The sequence below is a fragment of the Nycticebus coucang genome, chromosome 1, assembly GCF_027406575.1.
Source record: "Nycticebus coucang isolate mNycCou1 chromosome 1, mNycCou1.pri, whole genome shotgun sequence".
NCBI lineage: Eukaryota > Metazoa > Chordata > Mammalia > Primates > Lorisidae > Nycticebus > Nycticebus coucang.
Window position 1 is genome coordinate 77,886,525 of NC_069780.1, and position 21,965 is coordinate 77,908,489.

General features: G+C 38.9%; 1 protein-coding gene across 5 annotated transcripts in view; it reads left to right on the forward strand.

The window, feature by feature from the left end:
- Positions 1–21,965, forward strand: part of FHIP1A (FHF complex subunit HOOK interacting protein 1A) — a 335,356-nt gene that overhangs the window by 250,190 nt on the left and 63,201 nt on the right. For 4 of the 5 annotated variants that reach the window (XM_053582802.1, XM_053582835.1, XM_053582813.1 and 1 more), the window contains 3 exons: positions 2,948–3,574; positions 11,875–12,033; positions 14,171–14,257. In XM_053582802.1, the coding sequence (XP_053438777.1) occupies positions 2,948–3,574; positions 11,875–12,033; positions 14,171–14,257 (873 nt within the window). The remainder of the gene's footprint in view (positions 1–2,947; positions 3,575–11,874; positions 12,034–14,170; positions 14,258–21,965) is intronic. The other variant, XM_053582843.1, reaches the window with a different exon arrangement.

Sequence of the window (21,965 nt, forward strand, 5' to 3'; positions counted from 1 at the left end):
AGCATATTTTGATTATAATTCTGTTATTCTTGATTGTTTGGGTCAATAAGATTTTTATCTTTCATTATTGGAAAATATCATTGGTATAAACATTTTTTAACAAATGTTTTAGGGTTATTGCCTTGGGGAATTTCCCCAAAAGTCAGGTTAATGAGTCAAAGGGCAGGAACAATTTTATACCTTCTGTAACATATTGATAGATTGTTTTCCAGAAAGGTGGAGCTGATTTGCCATGCCACTATAAATGTATAAGACACAGTCCCAGTTTTAGATAGTTTGGAGAGTTAGAGTACACATGTAAAGTATAATTGTACCCTAGAGCCTCACTGTACAGAGAGCTCCCATTAGTAAGCTCAATATGTGAACTTTGAAATTAGAACCAATAAAGTGTGTAGCTAATTTGTTTTTCAGAATGTGGAACCTTGAAGTTAGGGACTCTTGGGACTAGAGAATGTGCAGTGTTGAAGTGGAGGCACTCTTTTGGACCTGTGTTGTATTGTGGTTGCACTCTGTGAGATGTTGTCAGGGTCCAGAACAAAAGCAAAGGTCAAAAAAAGGCCAGGTCCCCGTGTTTCTTCTGACAGTGGGTTGTCACATCTGCGAGAAATTCTGGAGGGCATGGTGGAGGTTGTATGATAGTGGGCACACTTTGGAGTCAGGTGTGCAGCAAAGGGGAAGAGGCTGTCTAGATGACTTCACTGTGGCCACCATCAGTGAGCCATGTCCCTCTTGCTAACCATTAAAAATGTCAACTCAAGGATGTTGGGGTGATTTTTTCCCTTTGTAATGCAGCACTTGATAGAGATTGAAATTCTTTGGGACTCTATTCATTCTGTAAGGATATACTTGTCTAGTCTACAAAGATTTTTTTTTTTTTTTTTGTTCTGTGTCTGACAGGGGAGAAACTTAGACTTTCTCCTGAGAAATAATTTCTATCGTTGCTCATGCACGCTGACATAGCAATGTACATTTGCCAGCTTCCTTAATGACTTGCAAAAATTCTGTGACCTAAATACTTGTAGAGAACATGTAACAGCACATCATAGAACTGGACCAGGAGAGTACTACAAAGGACATACATAATTTCATGCAATTCAGAAAGGCAAAAAAGAACGAAGATAAAGTCATTTGAAAAATGTTTGGTTGTTTAAAAATTTTTATATGTGGGGCGGTGCCTGTGGCTCAAGGAGTAGGGCACTGGCCCCATATGCCGGAGGTGGTGGGTTCAAACCCAGCCCCGGCCAAAAAAAAAAGAAAAAAAAAATTTTTATATGTGTATAAAAACTTAAAATGAGTAAAGTGAGTGGCCATTATTGTAGAAATTCCAAGTCACAAAGTTAAATGAAAGTTGAGATATAAAATTGTTTTAATTTCCAGGTCCCAAAGTAGAAGTAAGTATTTAGGGGCAGAGATAAATGGGAAGCATTCAAATGCCATCAGTGGTAAGGGAGACAATCTATGTAAGGATTTATTTATTTTTTATTATTAATTTTTAATAGTAACATTTGTATGACAAAATAGGCTATCTTAATCATTTTTAAGTCTATAATTCATTGCCTTTAATAGTATACACAATCATCACTACTGTTCCTGAAACTTTTTCATTATTCCAAACTTTAGAGATTTATTTTGTAATTGGTTACATCAGAATTTTTTTTAGCTGAAAGAAATGCAGCATTCAAACCTTTCATTTTTAAAATTTAGTTTGAGGCTGGGTGTGGTGGCCCACACCTATAATCCTAGCACTCGAGGCAGGCAGATTGCTTGAGCTCAGGAGTTTAGAACCAGCCTGAGCAAGAGTGAGGCCCCATCTCTATTAAAAAAGAGAAAAACTGGGGCCAGAGGATTTCTTAAGCCCAGGAATTTGAGGTTGCTATGAGATATGATGCTGTGGCACCCTACCCAGGGTGACAGAGTAGGACTCTGTCTCAAAAAAAAATTTTTTTTAAGTATATGCTAGGGTTGATTCTGCTCATTATGTCTCCTGTTCATCAGTTTCCTTTTATCTTTTCTTTTTTTTTTTTGTAGAGACAGAGTCTCACTTCATGGCCCTCGGTAAAGTGCTGTGGCCTCACACAGCTTACAGCAACCTCCAACTCCTGGGCTTAAGCGATTCTCCTGCCTCAGCCTCCTGAGCAGCTGGGACCACAGGCGCCCACCACAATGCCCGGCCATTTCCTGGTTGCAGTTTGGCCGGGGCTGGGCCTGAACCCGCCACCCTTGGCACATGGGGCTGGCGCCCCACCGACTGAGCCACAGGCACCGCCCTCCTTTTATCTTTTCAATTGCTGCATCCTTGATTGAAGAATGTGCCCATCCAAATAGGGGAGGGAGGAATATTGTTCTGTCAAGGGCATATGAGTAACTGTGTTTGCTGAAATTCCTTTTGTAGAACAATGGTAGTCAGGTTTCCTTTTGCTTATTTAATGTACTTTAATATTAAAAAGAAATGTTACTATTAGAAGTTTAGAAAAAAATTTAAGAAGTCATCACTTTGAACACAAAAATTATATTTTTGCGTGTTTCTTTTGAGTTTTTTTTCACATACTTGTTTTCGACATAGTTGAAAATTATGGACCTAACATATACAAGTAGCTTTTTCATTTAATGTATCATTTATAGTTTTTCATGTTGCTTAATCGTCTTCAAATAAGGTATGCATGTAGCTTAATTTATATAACCATACTATTTTCTTTGATATTTAAGTTGCTGAAATTTGTAACTATTATAAGTGAATATCTTTGAACCTCTTCTTTCTGTAATTTAGCCCTTTCATTTTATTTCCATGAGAGTGGTGCACACATATACGTACATACACAATGCTCCCATATATCTTGTGGGGAGTGGCTCCTATACTTTTGGTGAAGATTTGGTAAAATCAATGGTGGTGTGTTTTTGTAATTATGATAAACATCAGATGGATGACAGATATTTGATTTGGTTACAGGTTGTGAAAATCTTAGAGAAGCATGACCCCTTGAAGAACACCCAGGCAAAATATGGGTCTGTGCCTCCAGATGAGGCCAGTGCTGTGCAGAATTATGTAGAACACATGCTTTTCCTGCTGATTGAAGAGCAAGCCAAAGACGCTGCGATGGGGCCAATCTTGGAATTTGTGGTCTCTGAGAACATCATGGAGAAACTCTTCCTTTGGAGCCTGAGAAGGGAATTTACTGATGAGACTAAAATTGAGCAGCTAAAGATGTATGAGATGTTGGTCACCCAGTCGCACCAGCCTCTGTTGCACCACAAGCCCATTCTGAAGCCTCTTATGATGCTGCTAAGCTCTTGTTCAGGAGCAGCTACCCCTGTAGTGGAGGGGAAGCTGGTTGTCCTACTCAATCAACTCTGTTCCATCCTTGCCAAAGATCCCTCCATTCTGGAACTCTTCTTCCACACTAGTGAGGACCAAGGGGCTGCCAACTTCCTCATCTTCTCCCTTCTGATTCCCTTCATTCACCGAGAGGGGACAGTGGGCCAGCAAGCCCGAGATGCTTTGCTGTTCATCATGTCCCTTTCTGCTGAGAACAGCATGGTGGCCCACCACATCGTGGAGAACACCTACTTTTGTCCAGTAAGTTCTTCTGCTCACTGTGTTTTCTACCCACTCTCTTTCCTCTCTTGTGCTAGTCCCTTTTTTCAGCAAGTTGTTTCTGGTACCTTTTATGGAAAGGTGTTTCGAGGAAATCTTTTGGAGAGAGCGGAGGGGTCTAAGTTGAGATACTATTTGGCTGAACAGTGTCAGCCCCTTATCGCCCACAGAGGATGCTAGGTATCCTAGGATGCTAGGTTACCATTTCTTTGTTCATGATTATTGCATTAGGAATGATCTCAGTTTTTATAAGAGCATAGCTTGAGAGATCTTGAGAGCATATCTAAATCTTTACCTTTTTAGGTTGATTTTGCTCCAGTGAATCATGCCATGTGGTCAGGGCATAGCTAGTTTCACTGATTAGTTTGTTTCTAAACTAGACAAAGACCATTAGCTGTGCTGTGTTTGGTTGTCATAGGGACACGAGGTGGTGGTGGTGATGTTTCTGCAGGAACTTAGTGGGCAGGGGTCACACTGACAACACCAAATCCTGGCAATGGTGGGAATGAAAAATGGCATAGCCATCTTGAAGACAGTTTGGAGGTTTCTTGTAAAATTAAACATAGTCCTAATATGTGATCTAGCAATTATACTCCTTTGTATTTATTAAAAGGAATTGAAATAAACTTAAATTCACACAAAAACCTGCATATGGTTGTTTATAGTAGCTTTATTCATAATTGCCAAAACTTGGAAGCAACCAAGATGGCTTTAAGTAGGTGAATAAATAAACCATGGCACATGTAGACAATGGAATATTATTCAGCTAAAAAGAAATTAGCTATCAAGCCATGGAAAGAACATGGAAGAACCTTAAATGAATGTTACTAAGTGAAAACAGCCAAGAAAGGGCTGTCATATGACTCCAACTATAGACAATCTGGAGAAGGCATAACCATGCAATAAGATCATTTTTTTCTCCAAGATCTGGGGCACAGGAAGGGATGAATAAGCAAAGCACAGAGGACCTTTAAAGGCGGTGAAACAACTCTGTATGATACTATAAGGGTGAATACTTGTCCAGACTCATAGAATATAAAATTCCATGAGTGAACCCCAGTGTAAACCCTGGATTTGAGGTGACTGTAATGAGTCACTGTAAGATTATCATTTCTAACAAATGTGCCACCTGGGTGGGGCATATTGATAATACACACAGAAGAGGCTACATATTTGTGGGTGCCAGGGGTGTGTGAGGTATCTCCATCTCTTCCTCTCCGTGTTGTCATGAACCTTAAAATTGTTCTAAAAAAGCAAACTCTTTATAAAAGGCACTGTCGTGAGGGAACTATGTAAGGTTTGGGTTTTGGTTTATTTGAATTGTTTTGGGTAGCTCTACTGTTAAAGAAGAGCAGGAATTGTAAAAAATCATCAAAATATTCAGGTGGTTCACTTGATCAATATGCAAAAGGCAGTTTTAAAAAGTAACACAATCATAAAGTATTTTGAAATAAATGTAACAAATATATGAAAAGCCTTTATAGAGAAAATTATAAAACCTTATTGAAAGGAGTAAAAGAAGATCTAAATGGAAAGTTTGTGGATATTTTGTAAATAGAACATTCCCACATTCGTAAAGTTGATGCAGTTCATGTTTTATACCTTATTTATTATGATAAAAAGTAAAATGCAGAAAATTTAAGAAATTAAAATGAACTCCATGTACATACCACCTAGATTCAAAATTTGTTATTTTTTTCCCATTCTTTGGTATATGTATCATCTATAATTTTTGTTTTTTTCTGTTTCATTTGAAATGAAGTTGCAAACATCAGATACTTTCGCCTGTATCTTCTACAATTAGGGACATTCTTCTACATAACCATAATTCTGTTAGTGTATCTACAGAAATTATATAGTAATTTCTAAATATGATCTATATTTACTTCTCTCCTATTATGCCCAAAATTACTTCCATAGCTTTTTACCCTTAAGCTATTATCCAATGCAAGGTATGTATCTAGTTATCATGTCTCTTTATTCTCTATTAATGTATAACAATCTACCACTTTTATCCTCCATAACATTGATTTTTTAAGAGACCAGGCTATTGTCGTATAGAATACTCCACGTCCTGGATGATTGTTTTTGTTGTTATTGTTGTTGTCCCTATACCCATAGTTCCTGCAAGTTGGAGTTAGGTCTACCTGCTCAATTAAATTGAGGTTAAATATTTTTGGCAGGAATACTTTATAGGTTGTACTGTATACTTAGTGTATTACAGTAAGGCGTATGTTAACATTCTAAAATGTGTTAGGTTGTCCTACTATTTGTGAAACAAGGAGACAACAGTTAGTAGACAACAGTAGTACTTATGATAATACTAAGTGTTATCAAGAGTATGAAAAAACCAAGAACTTTTGAGAATACAAATTGGTATAATAACTCAAGAGAGAATTATGGTAATATTTAGTAAAATTGAGTATCTGTAAGCCATGTGATTCTGGGATTTCATTTTTATATTTCTGGCTTAGAGATATCTGGCACGTTTACAAGGATATATAAAGAAAGATGTTCAGTAGAACAGTGATTTGAAGAAGAGAATAACAGAAATATATGAAATGAAATATAAATAAACTAGTTTATTCACAATCAATGGAATACTATTCAGCTTTCAAAGTGAATGAATTACATGTATTATAATGTAACTACATAAAGGAACATCAGTAAATCTAAAAACTTGAGTAAATAAGAAAGTAGCAAAAGGTTACTTAAAGTCTACATAAAGTTTATATAAAATTGTAATACACAGAAACTTAGTATGCACGATGTTTTTTTTTTAATTACTTAATTAATTTATTTTTATTTAGTCTCACTATGTCACCCTGAGTGGAGTGCCGGGGCGTCACAGCTCACAGCAACCTCAAACTCTTGGGCTTAAGTGATTCTCTTGCCTCAGCCTCCCGAGTATCTGGGACTACAGGCGCCCACCACAGGGCCCAGCTATTTTTTTTGTTGCAGTTGTCATTGTTGGTTAGCTGGCCGGGGCTGGACTTGAACCTGCCAGCCTTGGTGCATGTGGCTGGTGCCATAACCACTGTGCTACAGGCGCCAAGCCTGTGTGTGTGTGTGTCTTCAAAACACATATATATATCCAAAAGTGAAAGTACAAAAAATAAGCATAGGACTAATATATGCTCAGTTGAAGACTGTGATTACTTTCAGGGATGAAGGAAAGAGAAGAAATGGTAATGAGATTGGAGTAGGGTTTGGTTCTATTTGTAATGTTTCATTTTTTGAAAAATAAAAGTCTGAAGAAATTAAGGCAAAATGTTAAAATCTGTTAAGTCTTGGCAGTGGGTTTCTATTCTGTTTCATAACGTTTAATAATTAAAAAAATTGAATATATGGTGATAAGAATGGAGTATGTTTTAATGTTTAGGTTTTCCCTTAACTCTGTCATAGCATATTTTACTGAGTAACTGTTGCTTTTATAAAACTGTGTTTTAAAACACTGTGCAGTTCATTAACATCAGAGGGAAAACATCTCCAGCTGACCTTATTTGCTAGAATGAAACACAAGCTTCGAGCTTCGTTGTGTTATGTTGCCCCTCAGGATAGATCCCATAATCTCATTTGTACCCAGTTTTCTATAATTACATCTGACAACATAATTAAAAAAAAAAAAGGCCTCTTTATGTTGAAGATAAAAGCATACTCTATTAACCATCCGGCTAAGGACCACAATTGACAAAAAGCTTTCTCTAATTAGTATGATTGTCAAAGTGTGTTAGCATCAGGCTGTTGGAAGAGTAATGACTCTTTCAGGAAATTGGACCACTTTTGGAAACCTTTATTATTATAGTTGATAGAAAAAGCTCATTGGTTGTGCTGCTTCTTATTTCAAGATGCACTTCCTCAAGGAGGAGAATAAGGACACTCTAGGGAATAATTTGGTGCCAAGAAATAAATGGTTGGGGATTAAATGACCCTATCACTTCTTTTGATTTTTTTAAACCAAATATTGATGGCTAAATCTGTACAATTTGTTACATATTGGTAAATGTAGAAACCAGCCTGTACATAAATGAAGAAATGCAAATTAAAACAAGTGACCTTTAGGTACACAGCCACAGGTAGAGAGTTATTCATCCCATATCCAAAATTTATGAGGCATTTTGTTTTGGCAGGTTGTATCAAGTAGCCCCTACCAGGTGTTTTGCTGTGAGCTTCAAACTAAAGCCATCTGCTAAAAATCTTTGTGTTTGCTAAAATTAACTGGGAATCATTAGATGTTTAAAGTTAAACATTACTTGACGTGTTCGGTGCTTCGCGCATGTCATTTTTCTTTCCTCCACTGCAGACACTTCTATGTGTAAGACATATGCTGATCTTGGTACGTGTAATATTTTCTTTAGTCCTTACAACAACTCAGTGAAGAGGCTGAAATTTAGACAACTTTAATAACTGCCTATCAATGACAGAGTCTGCTTCAAAACCACATTGGTCTGATATTAAAGTCCATGGTCTGAGCAAGTGCCTTGCTCTTCTGTGGCCAGGGAGGTTGTTTGCTTTGTCTGTTGTTATCCATATGGTTTTATATAGTGATCACTTTCTTTTAAGGAGACTCTTGGGAGAAGATATGTTAAATATTGTGTTAATACTTAATGTGGTTGTAATAAATATATTTTACAATGAAAAGGCTGAAACAGTAGATGGGCATTTTATTTTGAATCAGCTATTGAATACATATATATTTCAATTTTTAATAATTTAACTTTTAAGTTAAAAATGAAATGCAAAAGTAAGCAGATTGTGCTATGAAACTCTCAAACCTGGAGAAATCACCTACAAACTTGGTGCCTCTCCTTTTTTCTTGCCCTGTTGTCACAGCACGCTCCGTATGCCTTTGGGTAGCAGTTGTCTTTCTTGCACTTAACTAGTTTATGGGCTGTTTTCTCTGTCTCACCCTGTTCACTGCTCTTGTGCCAACCTTGCATATGCCTGGCCCACAGTCTGCATTCTAGAAATATGTGCAGTGTAGGTGAATGCATCTAAATTCCTTGGAAGGAAGGATACAAAGATTAGTAAAGATTTGGAATCTTGTTCCTAAGACTATGCAGTACTCTTTATTCTGCAGAATATTTTCTCCCTGATTTTTGTGCCATTCTGAAGAAGATAACCAGAGATCAGCTTGGAGTGGCAGGAACACGGCAGGACTCTGTTCAGCTTGCACAGGGAGTATCTTCCATGTAGGAGTATCCTCTGTACCGGCAGTATCCTTCTGTATGGGCAGCCTCTATTTCCATCTCAGCCATGCCTTTTCCAGAATACTCATTTTAAAAAGCGAATATTAGGTATGTGTTATTTTGAATTACTGTCACTGATGTATGTAATTTGAAAATTAATGTTGCTGTAATTATATTGATATACTGAATAGTTATTCCCAGCTTTTTAGTCAGACAAATTAAGCCTGTCTTTATGAATTCATCTTCAAAGCCTCAAAGTGGTTAAGAAATCAGGAGTATGCAGAATTAAAGCCTTTGTTCTGTGGTTAATTTAGCATGAGTTAGCAAATGTGGCATCAAGATTAGATTTCTCTTCAAGGAGAACTTTTGGTCTCTGTTCTCTTTTGCCAGAGGTTTCTAATTTATAGCAGGCAACTCATTTGGGTCACATTCAAATCTGGAATTCAAGTGATTTGTTTGGGTATGTTGACAAGGAATTAAAGACTTTAAATAAGGGGCATTCTCCTTTGGGACTACAGAAGCCCTGATTTTGAAACAGAGATAAGTGTCTTATCTTATTAACTATTGTATTTCCTATACTTAACATAGCACCTGGCCTGAAGTAAGTGCTCAGTAATTTTTTTTTTTTAAGTGAGTGAATGATGAGTGAATAAAGGTTATCAGGAAATAGAACAGAGAAATATATACAATCTTTTGATTTCCCCAGATAAATCAAAATAGTGAATTTGTTTCTTTCTCTGCCTATTATACACCACTGTGGGCTCCTACACCTTCTCACCCACCCCTCCTGTGTCTTCCTGGGGCTTTATCTGGTTTCTCTGTGCAAAGACCTCCCTGGCATATACTGTCAATATATGTCAGTATATTTGGCTGTGTCCCTCATGGGAAGTACTGCTGTGTCTGATACTCAGCATACCTGACAGGACAAATCATTCACACCTCCAGTGTGGACTGGAGTGAACAAGTCAGACCAAGTGAGAGGGAGAAGGTTGGGAATAAACTAATAAATGCAAGAAGGATGGTTGCTACACAGAGGGATGCATGGAAAGGCAACAATAGGTCTGTAGGTACAGCAGAACCTCTGTAAGTTGACCACCCAAGGAACTATAACAAACTGGTCAACATTAGAGGTAGTTACCACAAGGAACTAGGTCTACTGTACTATATTATACATGTGGTGCATGTCTGGTCTGTGAAAATTAGGTCAGCTTACGGAGATGGTCAATGTCGGGAGGTGGTCAAGTAGAGAGGTTCTGCTGTAATTTTTTTTCAAGTTTAACATACCTATACCTATTTTTCTGACATTCTGTTTCTACTATGGATTATTTGGTTGCATCTTATCTGTCTAAATTTCCCTTTCCTCCTTCTCTTTGTAAGACTCGAGGAGCCATCTACATATAGTTGGCTTCAAATCTCCATCTGTAGCCCACAGCTCTCTCCTAAGCATCAGCCCCACCTATCTGTCTGCTGGACTCTCCATTCGGATGCTCTAGAAACTCTTCATCCTGGCCTATACAACATTGTAGGATTTGGTTCCTATTTACCTTGTCAGCCTCTTTCCACCTGTAGTCTATGCTCTGAGAGTGCTGTACTTCTCTTAGTTCCTAGAGGTACCATCATTTCTTTCTCCTTTGCGCTTTTGTACATGCTATTTCCTCTGCTTGGGATGTTCTTCCTTTCACCACTCTTTTTCTAGCTGATTCCTTTTAGTTCTTCAGGACCTTAGACATCCCTTTTTCTGAGAACATTTCCTGCTGCCAAGCCCTCAAGTCTGAGTTAAGAGCCTTTTGTACACTCACAGCACCATGTATTTTCTGTTGTGTATTCCGAGCATTTCTAATATCATTATAATTGCCTGTTCATCTCTCATTACGATGTGAGATAAGTGAGGGTGTCACTATTTCTTTTTTGGGCCTGACTCATTATATTTTCTTAAACGTTTCTGTCCCATGTGGGGCCATCAGTGTGTGCTGTGGGGCAGTAGCTGACCTCCTTGCCTCCAGCTGGTGCCATCCCTGTCCTTCCTATGCACGTCTTCCATGTCGGGATGTCTGAGATGCTGCTTACCTAGCGTCTATTCCCAGCTGGGACGCCTCCAGAACTGTGAAATTCACTCTTATCCCTGGTCTTACTAACTTTCCACAAGATAAAATCAGCAAGCACTCAGTGTTAAATGTTTTTCTTTTCTACATTTCTATCTCAATTAAGGGCATCGTCACCATTTTCTTAATGACCAAGTTTGGAGTTCTCACTCATCTCACTTACCAAGCCCAATGCTGTCAGTTTGATTTTAGGAACACAGCACTGAGGGAGGAAGGTTTGGATTAATGCTGGACTTACAGATACCATGGTTAGATCATGCTTATACACACCTTCCATGTGATGCTCAAATTTATTCTCTACTTGCTTTTCCTATTACTGATGCCTGAGTGTAGACTGACTTTAGCTCTGTTTGGACTCTTGTCATCACATCTAACTGCTTCCACACCCCCTAAATCTTTCTCCTTGCTATTATTTGTGAAGGTCAGACAAGAAATATACATGAAAGTGCTTCCTAAACATGCACCTGCCAGTCATGGCCTTAAACATGCAAGGAATTGGCAAGAATCTTTCTCATGAAGCTCCTGATGATTTCCACCATTGTGGCCTTCTGTCCTGGGTCACCTCAGTCTAGGACTTCTTCTGTAGACTGGGATATCGTCCATCTCTGAGTTTGCAGTCTGTGCACTGTACTATTATTTTTGAATTTGTTCCTTTCCTGAACTTCTTGTGGCTGCAATTATGTTTTATTCATCTTTGTGTGTACCCTTTTCAGGCCCCCACTCCCCAGGCCAGCATAGTGTCCAGCACACAAGCTACCCCATCAACGCATGTGTGTTAGCCAAATGGCTTTGGTATTGTCCCTCAGCTGGAATTCTTCTTCCCTACTGTTTCCACCTGCTGAATCCTCCTATCTAGCGATATCCTCTTTAATACCTTGCTACTTAAAGTTCTGTCTTTGGACTGGCAGCATTGATACGTCATCTGTGAGCTGTTAGTTGCAGGTTAAGAACTTTGGAAAAGAGTTCATTGCGTTTTTACTTCTGAACACAGGTACTTGCAACTGGGCTCAGTGGTCTCTACTCTTCCCTGCCTACAAAGCTAGAAGAGAAAGGCGAGGAATGGCACTGCCTCCTGAAGGATGACTGGCTTCTACTCCCTTCTCTTGTCCAGTTCATGAACTCCCTGGAGTTTTGCAATGCAGTCATACAGGTACCAGAGCACCCTCAAGGGTCCCTTTGTCCTGCTTCCGTTCAGAGCACAAGCATTGCAAAGGATTAGTTTATAGACATTTGCTCTTTTAATAAATGTTTACAGAATATTGATTTTCTTTTTTTTAGAATATTGATGTTTTAAATCCACTGAATGAAGGAAAAAGATTGTAGGTTTTGCTGGGAAGTTTAAATTGAGAAAAAACGAATTTTTTAAAAATGTTTTTTATAAAGTGTTAATTCTGTTTTGATTAGCCACTTAACCATCAAAAATAAGTTCAATGCCTAACTCATTAAATAGATATTTTTAGGTTTCTAACTACTTTATATTATACTACTTTTACTTCAAGGACTTCTTGGGAGTCTACAAAGAAAAGCACTTTATTTTGCTTAATGGTGCATACTACATAAAGAATATTGTTATCCCAATTGAATTTAGAAGAACTTAAGCATCTTCTTAGCAACACAAATTAAATTTGCTTTGAAATTGGCCCGCTCGGGGGAATAAACAACCACTGAACTCTTGTATATTTGGCTTCTTGATTAGATTTTTACCTTTAGATTTCTTGTTACTGTTTTCAATGAAAAAATACATATTTAAGGATGTAGTAGGTTTTCATCAAAAAATATTTTACTCCTATTCAACACAAATAATACCTTAATGTTGGATTTATTAAGAAATCAAGTTTTCTTTATGGTGATTATAGGATGAAAAATGTTAGTTATAATCTGGTTATCTACCAGATAACGAAATAGCTTCGGGAAGAAAATACAAGTAAATTACTTTAGTTCCCATCTCATTTTTATTGCCAAGTCAAAGGAAGTTTTATTTATATATAAGATAAATAGATTACATTTAAAGTTATTTTTTCCTTTAATATTGTAGTCTATCAACATTTTCTTGCAGAAGTGTGTAGAAATAAAAAAGATGGAACTACCGTTAGTTCCTCCCGAAGTGTACACAGAGGGAGAGATTATCAGTAATTTAAAGATCTAGTCTTACTTCCCTAGAAATTGCTTTTTACTTTATTGTTTGACACTCCCTCCCTCCCTCTCTCCCCTTCTTCTCTTCCTTCATTCCAAAATAAAACTAACAGGCACAGTTAAGAACAGAGAAATTATGTATTTCATATTACATTTTGAAATTGAAATCATATGCTACATATTTTTAAGACTTTTTTTGTTTGGGGGGACTACTGAAAAGGTTACTTAAAAAAGATATTAGTAAAGGGTTATCCATTCTAAATATATTTTGGAAATCAAATATATGACATGTTATACCTCTGATAATGGAAAAAACTTTTAAATGCCTTCCTCCTCAATATAAATGAATAATCAGAGAATACATCTACAAAATGAGAAAATTCTTTCTGTTAGCAAAAGGAATGTATTTAATTGCTCGTTTTGACACTTATACTTTTTTAAAAAAATAATTAGTCACAAGTTGAGATGTGACCTAAAAGAAGTTAGGGGGGCAAAAAATTATACTTTCCAGTTTGTTAATTTTTAATTATGGATCTTTCTACATATTCATTCTGTTTATTGTATTTTTTCCAAACAGTCACTTTATTATTATTATTTGAGACAGAGTCTCACTATGTTGCCCTGGGTAGAGTGCAGTGGTGTCATAGCTCAAAGCAACCTCAAACTCTTTGGGCTTAAGTGATTCTCTTGCCTCAGCCTCCCAAGTAGCTGGGGCTACAAGCGCCCTCCACAACACCTGGCTGTTTTTGTTGTTGTTGTTATTATAGTTGTCTTTGTTGTTTTTTAGCAGTCCCGGGCTGGGTTTGAACCTGCCAACCTGGGTGTACGTGGAGGGTGCCCTACTCACTGAGCTATGGGGTGTTGAGTCCAAACAGTCACTTTAAAATTACTGTTTTTTTAAATTGAAAGTTTAACTTCTCATTTTAGCAAAGCTGATTGTACTGGAGTAAAGCATTTGAAAAGATAACATGGCAAAAAAAAAAAGGGATAACATGGCAGCATGAGGTTTGACTTACTCTTTAACCATGAAATAAATGCCCAAAATTTGGATTTCTTTTCTGAATCTGGGATGTGCACAGAAATGTGTGATTTTAGGAAGAACTGAAGACTGATTGAACCTTTGTCTTTTTCACAACTGCCTGTCTCTCTCTTAGGTGGCTCACCCCTTGATTCGCCGTCAGCTCGTCAGTTACATCTACAATGGGTTCTTGGTGCCCGTCTTGGCGCCTGCTCTCCATAAGGTCAGTGACTGGCTGGTGTAATCTGCTGTGTGTTTGTAGTACAAATGATGGAAACCAAGGAGGGCAAACACACTGCAACTGATTTGATGATGGCTTTAGCCTTATTCGTCTTCTCTATCCATCCATACTTTTAGCAGTATCAAACAACAGGTTTTAACAATGGCCTCAGCTGAAGTCTCATGGGCTTCATTTGGTGTCGTAGAATACAGTATTGTGAGTGTCAAGTAGGGCAGTGAGTCTGAAGGACAATCGGCAAATAGACTCTGACTCTTATGTCTGCTTCAGTTCATGGGCTACTTGGAACTGCGCTGCAGTGTCCTCTGAGGCTGTGTCTGTCACACAGAATGCAAGGTCTGCTGTGGGCATGGAGAAGGGCAGTGGTAGCACAAGTGCCATGGATTTGCTTTCTCCTTAATAGAACATAATTTTTTATTTTAACAAGTTTGTGACAGCAAAAATTAAAGTGAAGCCAAGTTAAGGGCCTATCAAAGGTTGGCCGTCTCATTAGCACCACTCTGAATTCCTTATGACTCTCTCATTTTGTATAATAAATCAGCTCATATCTTTTCCATTGTGAGCTGTCAAGAGGCACCCACGGACCTAGAATTCTAATTTCAAGGAGTTTTTCCTTCGCTAATTAAAGAGACTTTTATAGTATTTAGTTCAAAGGCTCTTCGTCAAGATTTTTGAGTTACCACCTGTGATAGGGAGGGAAGCAAAGAGCAGCTTATCATGTATTTTTTTGAGGAAATTGCCCACCTTTTTATATCCTGAACTTCCACTTTTATGGGCTCTTATTTTATAGAATCCAAGAAACTTGACCATGGCAACTTTGAAGCCTGGTTGTCCCTGCTAATGGGGTTTCTGGCTCAGAGCAGCAGGTCTTGATGGAAGATGTTCATCTCCGACCTTTTGAGCACAGTGACCATATTTTCCAGAATAAACAATATTTGGTCTAAGATTTTTGTATTACTTGTAGGTTCAAGAGATAATCTTTGATGTGGGCTAAGCACAAAATACCGAGATTTCCAGTTATTTCAGTGGTGGGCACAGAGGGGCTAAGTCTATGAAATTAGATGTGTCCTGGAAAATATGGGGCACAGATTGGAAAATGCAAACCTTGTATTGTTTCTTAGTTGTCCTTCTGTTTGTCAGTATTTCGCTGTTCCAGGGGTAGGATGGGTATCTTGCATTGGGTGCCTGTAAGCCTCTGCATGGAAGAGTGTGTCTCTCCTTAGTAATGCAACATTGCTATAGAAATTCTTGGGGGTGATAATCTGTATGCTTTGTCACATATTATGCTTTCTTCCTCACTTATTACCATTCTTTACCTCATTGACCTATTGACATAAAATAATTTCCCATCATTATTATAATAGTGATAATTATTGTAATTACTATTTTTTCAGGATATTTTATGTTATAATTAGCATACTTTACTGTTACAAACTAATAACTCTTTATCTATAATTTAAGATGAGAGCCAACTCAGAGAGCTGTTATGGAGATCTCATTGGTCACTCTACACTTCTCTTTCATAATGCTTACCACAAGTGGAATTAAGTTGTTACATGTGGGATTACTTGTTTAATGTCTGTCTCTACGGTATGCATCTTTTCTGGGGACTGAGTGCTGAGTATAGTACCGTAGACTTAAGAGGTTCCACACAAATGGAACGTTGGTTAAAGTGCCAGCAGAGTGCTGGCTGTTAGTACCTTCCAGACCGTGGTTTGTAAGAGATTAATAGCGAACATTTGGTATGGCACTTGACATACATTACCTGATGTTATTCTCAATTATGCTCATAATTAAAATATGAGATTTTTAAACCCATGAAATTAATACATGCTTATCGTAGAAAAAAAGGCAATGCTGAATATATAAAATGAAAAGCCAATGTTCCTATATTAGATTTGAATTTCCAAGCCCTAATTAAGATTACTTAGCTTTTATCGCTTTTATCTATTGCAAACATTTTTTTCCCCAGGGTATATAGCAACTGGTTAGAACAGAGATAGATTTTTTTCCTCCTTAATTAATTTTTCTCTCTGTTTTCCATCTTTTTTGAAAATTTTATTTGTGTTTTTATCATTTAGAATTAACAGGGTTACAAGAGAGCAGGGATGGGGAAAGATGAACAACCTCTCCTTTGGCCCTTGGCTCCCCATATGGTTGGTGAAAGAAGGAGCCTTTCATGAATGGGAGGACAGAGACTCAGAAGCACATGAGCAAAGAAGTCCAGAATTGGGTATTTCTTTTCTTTTTTTTTTTTTGTGGTTTTTGCCCGGGGCTGGGTTTGAACCCGCCACCTCTGGCATATGGGACCAGCTCCCTACTCCTTGAGCCACAGGTGCTGCCCTGGAATTGGGTATTTCTTGAGGAGTTCCCAGTGGGAGCAGTCATATCCTATTTCCTATGTGTCCCTCCTTTGATATGGGAAGGGTTACTTAGAAATCTGGACTCAGGTCTGTTGGAGACTCTTGTCCATAGTTTTCATACTCTGTACCCACTGCCTTGATAGGTGAGTGTCGCGACTGCAAAAATGATCATGCGAGACATGGATTGACAGTAACAAGCTGCAAGAGGTGGGCTTCCTATAGGTGCAGGGCAAGCCCTGAGCACTTTTTGCAGAGTCCTTTTATTGAGAAGATACATAATGGGTGGAAAGATTACTGAGCACAGACATGTAGGGGCTGCATGCTCAGGGAAATGATCTCATTCCTTGTGCACTATCTCAGCCTCCAATTTATTCATAGCATTTTAGTTCCCATCAGTGTAGGCAGTTTGTAGACGCAAATCTCTTCTCTCTGACTCATAATAATATATGTAAATCTATCCTGAAATATTTTCCCACATCACAATTAATACTCGTGAACAGTATTTCTGCAACATTTCTGAACCAGAGATGAAGTCATCACAAAGGATTATGATTAGTAAAATGTGGGGAGTGGGAGTGCTTGGCAAGTGAAGATCATCTCCCTTTCCCCGCCCCATTCTTTATGTGTATGACATAATCTGCTTTTGTATGTTGTTTCCACAAATTCTTATGTGCTTTCTTCATTCCACACTGTGGGGTGGCCATTTATTCTCTTGTGTTAGTACAAAGGCATTTCTTTTCTTCCCCCAGAGGGCTGTGCCATTTTCTGTAGTGCAGCCACACAGGTCCACAATTCCGTATCTATAACCTGAACTTCAAAAAGCTCTGAAAACTGAGTATTTTCTTACAGTTAAATTGGCATACAACCTAACCTTTGCTAAACTCATCAGATGCTGCCTGAACCATCTCAAGACTATTTACTTTTAATGTTAATGTTTGTGTGTTTTGTGGAAGACATATAAATATATCTAATTATAGGGTGTTGCCTCAGACTTCCTGGGGATGTTATGTCAAGTAAAGATATATACATTACTTTTCTAAAAGTTTTGAATTCCACTATGCACATGGTCTCTGGGGTTTTGGATGAAGGATTGGAAGCCTATTTTAGATGTTTGGAAAGGTTAAATTTTAAGAAATTGATTAAAATCCTTTAGAAAGGTTAAGTTTTTAGAGATAGGTTAAAATCCTACTTTGTGCAAGTCTTATTAAATAAAATGCTACCTGTTAATATAGATAATGTAGGAATTAGATCTAACCATAGATATGGATATCACTTGGTATAAAACTTAAGAATAGTGGGACAGCCACAGCCTGTATCCAATGAGACCTAGTTCTGTTGTCTTTCTCTGTTTACTTTGCAAGAATTAAATTTTCCAGGCTGAATATTCATTGATATCATTCTATTTGTTTGGATTCTCAGAGAAGCAGATGCCAAGATATGATTAAATGCATAAGGATTTTATTTGAGGAAATGTCTGTGTGAAAGAAGATAGGATTGAGATGGAAGGTAGGGAAGAGTGGAGGAAGGGGAGGGGACAGAAGGTCAGCTGCAAGTGTCTGAGAAAGGCTAGTAGAATTGGGCAGTAATTAGTATCTCCCAGGAATGGGCTTGTCTTAGTATCCCCACCATACTTGGTCACTGACTGGGAGCAGCCTGTGGGAAGGTGGCCTCAGAGAAAATGTGCAGAACATTCCAGAGTTTAGCAGCAGGTGCACTTGGTCAGTAATGCTCCCTGCAGTAGGAGGTCTGTGAGGTGCATTTCTGAGGCTATCATGATGGTTGACAGATTTCCATGGTTTTTCTGGAATGTAGATGTGAAAAAGATGAACATATATATAACATTTGCTTAATTTAGAGACAGAGACCTCTTCCCTGGTGTGCAGAATATTCAGGAATTCAAATGGATCCCCATGCACGGGGGCATTTTGGTCGGATTAGCTTGACAAAGGAGCTTATTTTATTGGTCCTGATGATAATGCTGCAGTCATAGACACCGCTGAAATCCCCGGGGGCCAAAATAATGTTTATCTTTTGTTCACTCTGCATGCGCTCCCTGGGTTGTGAGATGAACAATTTGTAGGTAGCTTTTCTTCATGCTGTACTAACTCAAGGCTTAGTTGGTAGAACTGTCACCATCTGGAATTAATATCAGGGGTCATAATGTCAGAGGGAAGAAAACATCGTGAATATCCTCTTCTGCATCTTCAGGCTTTTGTCTGGAAGTGACACATGTCATTTTCTGTTCACATTTCATTGTCTAAAGCAAAACAAGTCACCAGGCCACAGCTGTGCTCAGGGGAAAGTGCAGTTCTGCCATTTTCTTGGAAGAAGAGAAGTCTAGAATGTGATTACCAATCCTAATGACTGTCATGCATGTTTTGTCAGTTAGGGCCCTGCAAAGAACAGAGGGCACACAAACTGGGTGAGGGAAGGCTAATAAGTGGACTAGTTAAAAGAGTGTCATGTTTAGTGATCTATTGCTATTTAATAAACTATCCCCAACTTAGCACCTTAAAACAATCATTGATTATTAGTTTATTTACAGCTCTCTTGTACAGGAATTTGGATGGGGCGCAGTGGGGGTGGCAGCTCATCTCTGCTCTGTGATATGTGGAGCCTCACTGGCTGGGGGCTGAGCAGCGTGGGGCTGGCTGGATCTCTTTCTCTCTCTCCGTATTTGCCTCCTTCCACACAGCCTTTCCCCAGGGCTAGCCTGGGCTGCTTCACAGCATTACAACCTCAGGTAGTTGGACTTCCTGTGCTGGCTGAATTCTAAGAGCATGAAAAAGTATGTGTTCTAAGAGGCAGGAAGTAGAAGGTACCAGTCTCTAAGGCTTGGGTCTGGAACCTGGGAGAGCATCACTTCTGCCATATTTTATTGTTCATGGTAGTATAGAGACCACCTGCTTTCAAGGGGAGGGGTATCAAACCCCCCTTGATGGTAGGGGTATTAAAGAATTAATGGCCACATTCTGGGGAGATTTACTCTAGTTACCACCCCTAGGTCTGAATATGCATGTAAAGGGTCAGAGAGAGCCGTATGAAGAGGGCTGCCTGAAACGAGCCACGAACTTTTGAGTCACAACCAGCCTGAGGCAACTTTTCGGAGAGGGAGTCAGGGGAAGAAACAGACAAAGTTTCATCTCCCCACTTCTCCCAATCTCCTGTTAGATCCCATGGAGTGAACCCAAGTGGAAACCATATGGCCAGGGGACTGTGGAAAAAAGTCCATACAAGTCTAGTGGGAAGAGGTCAGGGTGGAAAAGATGGAGAGTAGATCTAGAGGGGCTCGTGGAAGCCATCAGCACACTGATTTCTTAGTATCAGCATTTTCGAGCATTAACGGGAAGTCATGAATGACATCCGTAGAGGGTATTTGGGGTTTGTGCTCACATAAACTGCAGCTTAAATTTTTTAGAAACACATCAGAAAACCCACTTTATAGTTTATAGTTACTGCCTAATTGTGTGTGTGGATCCTTGTCCTCAAGAACCTAAAATCAGAGTTAGACTTTAATGCGACAGGTAGAAATGCTATTAACATACTAGATATGAATAAACAATGAAGAAATATTTAAAGCACAGCTTACCATAACCAAATCAGGCTTATTACACAATTCCTGCAGAGGCAGGGTATGCAGGACAAGAGCTCCAGACTGTGAATCAGGAGATCTGGGTTCCAATTATTGCCCCTCTATTTATTGCTATGTGATGTTGTGCAAAGTTTTAACCTCTCTGAATTGTGGTTTCCTTAGCTGCACAATGAGGATATGATGCTCCTCTTTCCTCCTTACAGGGTATGAAATCAAACATGAGTGTAGCTCATGAATACAGATCGTATTTCTGAAAAATCCTTTACTGTTTTATGCAAAAGTCTTAAATCTCTTCCAGGAGAAATTCTGTCATCTCATGTGCAGTAAAAGCCTATCATTTGTTCAAAGACCATTTATAAGTGTGCACCAGATACAAAGCACTCTACCAGAGTCTGTGGGGAAAGGAAGGTGACTGAAAAACCCTCTCGTCTCCATGGAGTTTGTAATCTGGGACCCAAGAGACTGACATGTTAACCACCAACTTAAGAAAGATTAAAATAAATGCTGTGACAGAGAAAGAGCGAGTGGAGGAGGGAGAGAATGACACTGGGCAGAACCTTGAAGGTGAGCACATAGGGAATGCGTGGAAGAGTATGTCTGGATGAAAGTGCACTGTGGTCTGCAAAAGAGGTTGGGGAGGAGGACTGAGGAAAGACCCTAATTTGATTCCTAAGGCAGGTGAACATTTATGTCCATAGCAGGCAGTGTGGAGGGAGTTGGCTGCTAAGAGGCTCAGGACAGATCTGGTGGTGACAAAATAAGGTGTGGACTGGCATTCCGGGAACACAAGAAACCAGAAAGCCATTTCAAGAGAAAGGATGGGTGAGGGGGAAGGGGATGGAGAAAATATGGGCATGAGGGATTAAAGATTCAAAAGAGAAGGGCCTGCTCCTCAGCTATAAAACCCTTCAAGTACCTGGAAGAGGTGACTTATGTACTATGTCGGTTTTTCCTCACCAGATTATTAGATGTTTTACTTGTTTGCTTAAAAATATTGGGATTTTAAAGAATTGCTTTATTAACAACTCCATGAGGCTTCTAACTCCCTCTTCCCCTTTGTTGCCACATTCTAAACTTGCTTAGTTCTCCTTCAGGGTCTGTCTGCTGCCCCGACCTAGCTTTCTCCTTTCCATCCCTAAATGTGGGCATCCCCGGGGGTCAGGCCTCTGCCAATTGACCCTCCTGATCAACTCTCCACTCTGCACAGATGGCCTGAAAATCTGCTGGGCCTGTGTATGAAACCACCGGTTGGATCTCTTTGTCTGAGTGACCCATTGTTTCCTGAAAAGAGAAGCCAAACTCGTAATACCTGTCTCCCAAGGCCAGCTCAGCTCATCTTTCTCTCTGTGAATAATATCATATCATTGTTCCTAGTTACCTGGCCTGGGAGCCTTGGTTATTCTCCAGTCTTTTACTCTCCCCTGAAATAGTGCTAGCCTTTTCCTGTTAGATTCTGTAATCTCTTTTTTGTTTCTTCTCTCAACAGTGTCAGTGTAGGCCTTCATCAGTACATGTCCTAACCAGGATTAGTTTTTGCTTACAAGTCTCATTATTTCAACTTATTTCTTCAGATTCTCTCCCAAATAACTGCTGGGTTAAGTTTTCTAAACACGTCTTTAAATACGTCACCCTTCCTCTAAACCCTCCAGTAGTCTCCTCAGTCTGACTGTACACTATGTGCTACAGCCTCTGCTCTGTGCCTTCCTAACTACACATGGTCTGTGTCCTGTGCTTGGAA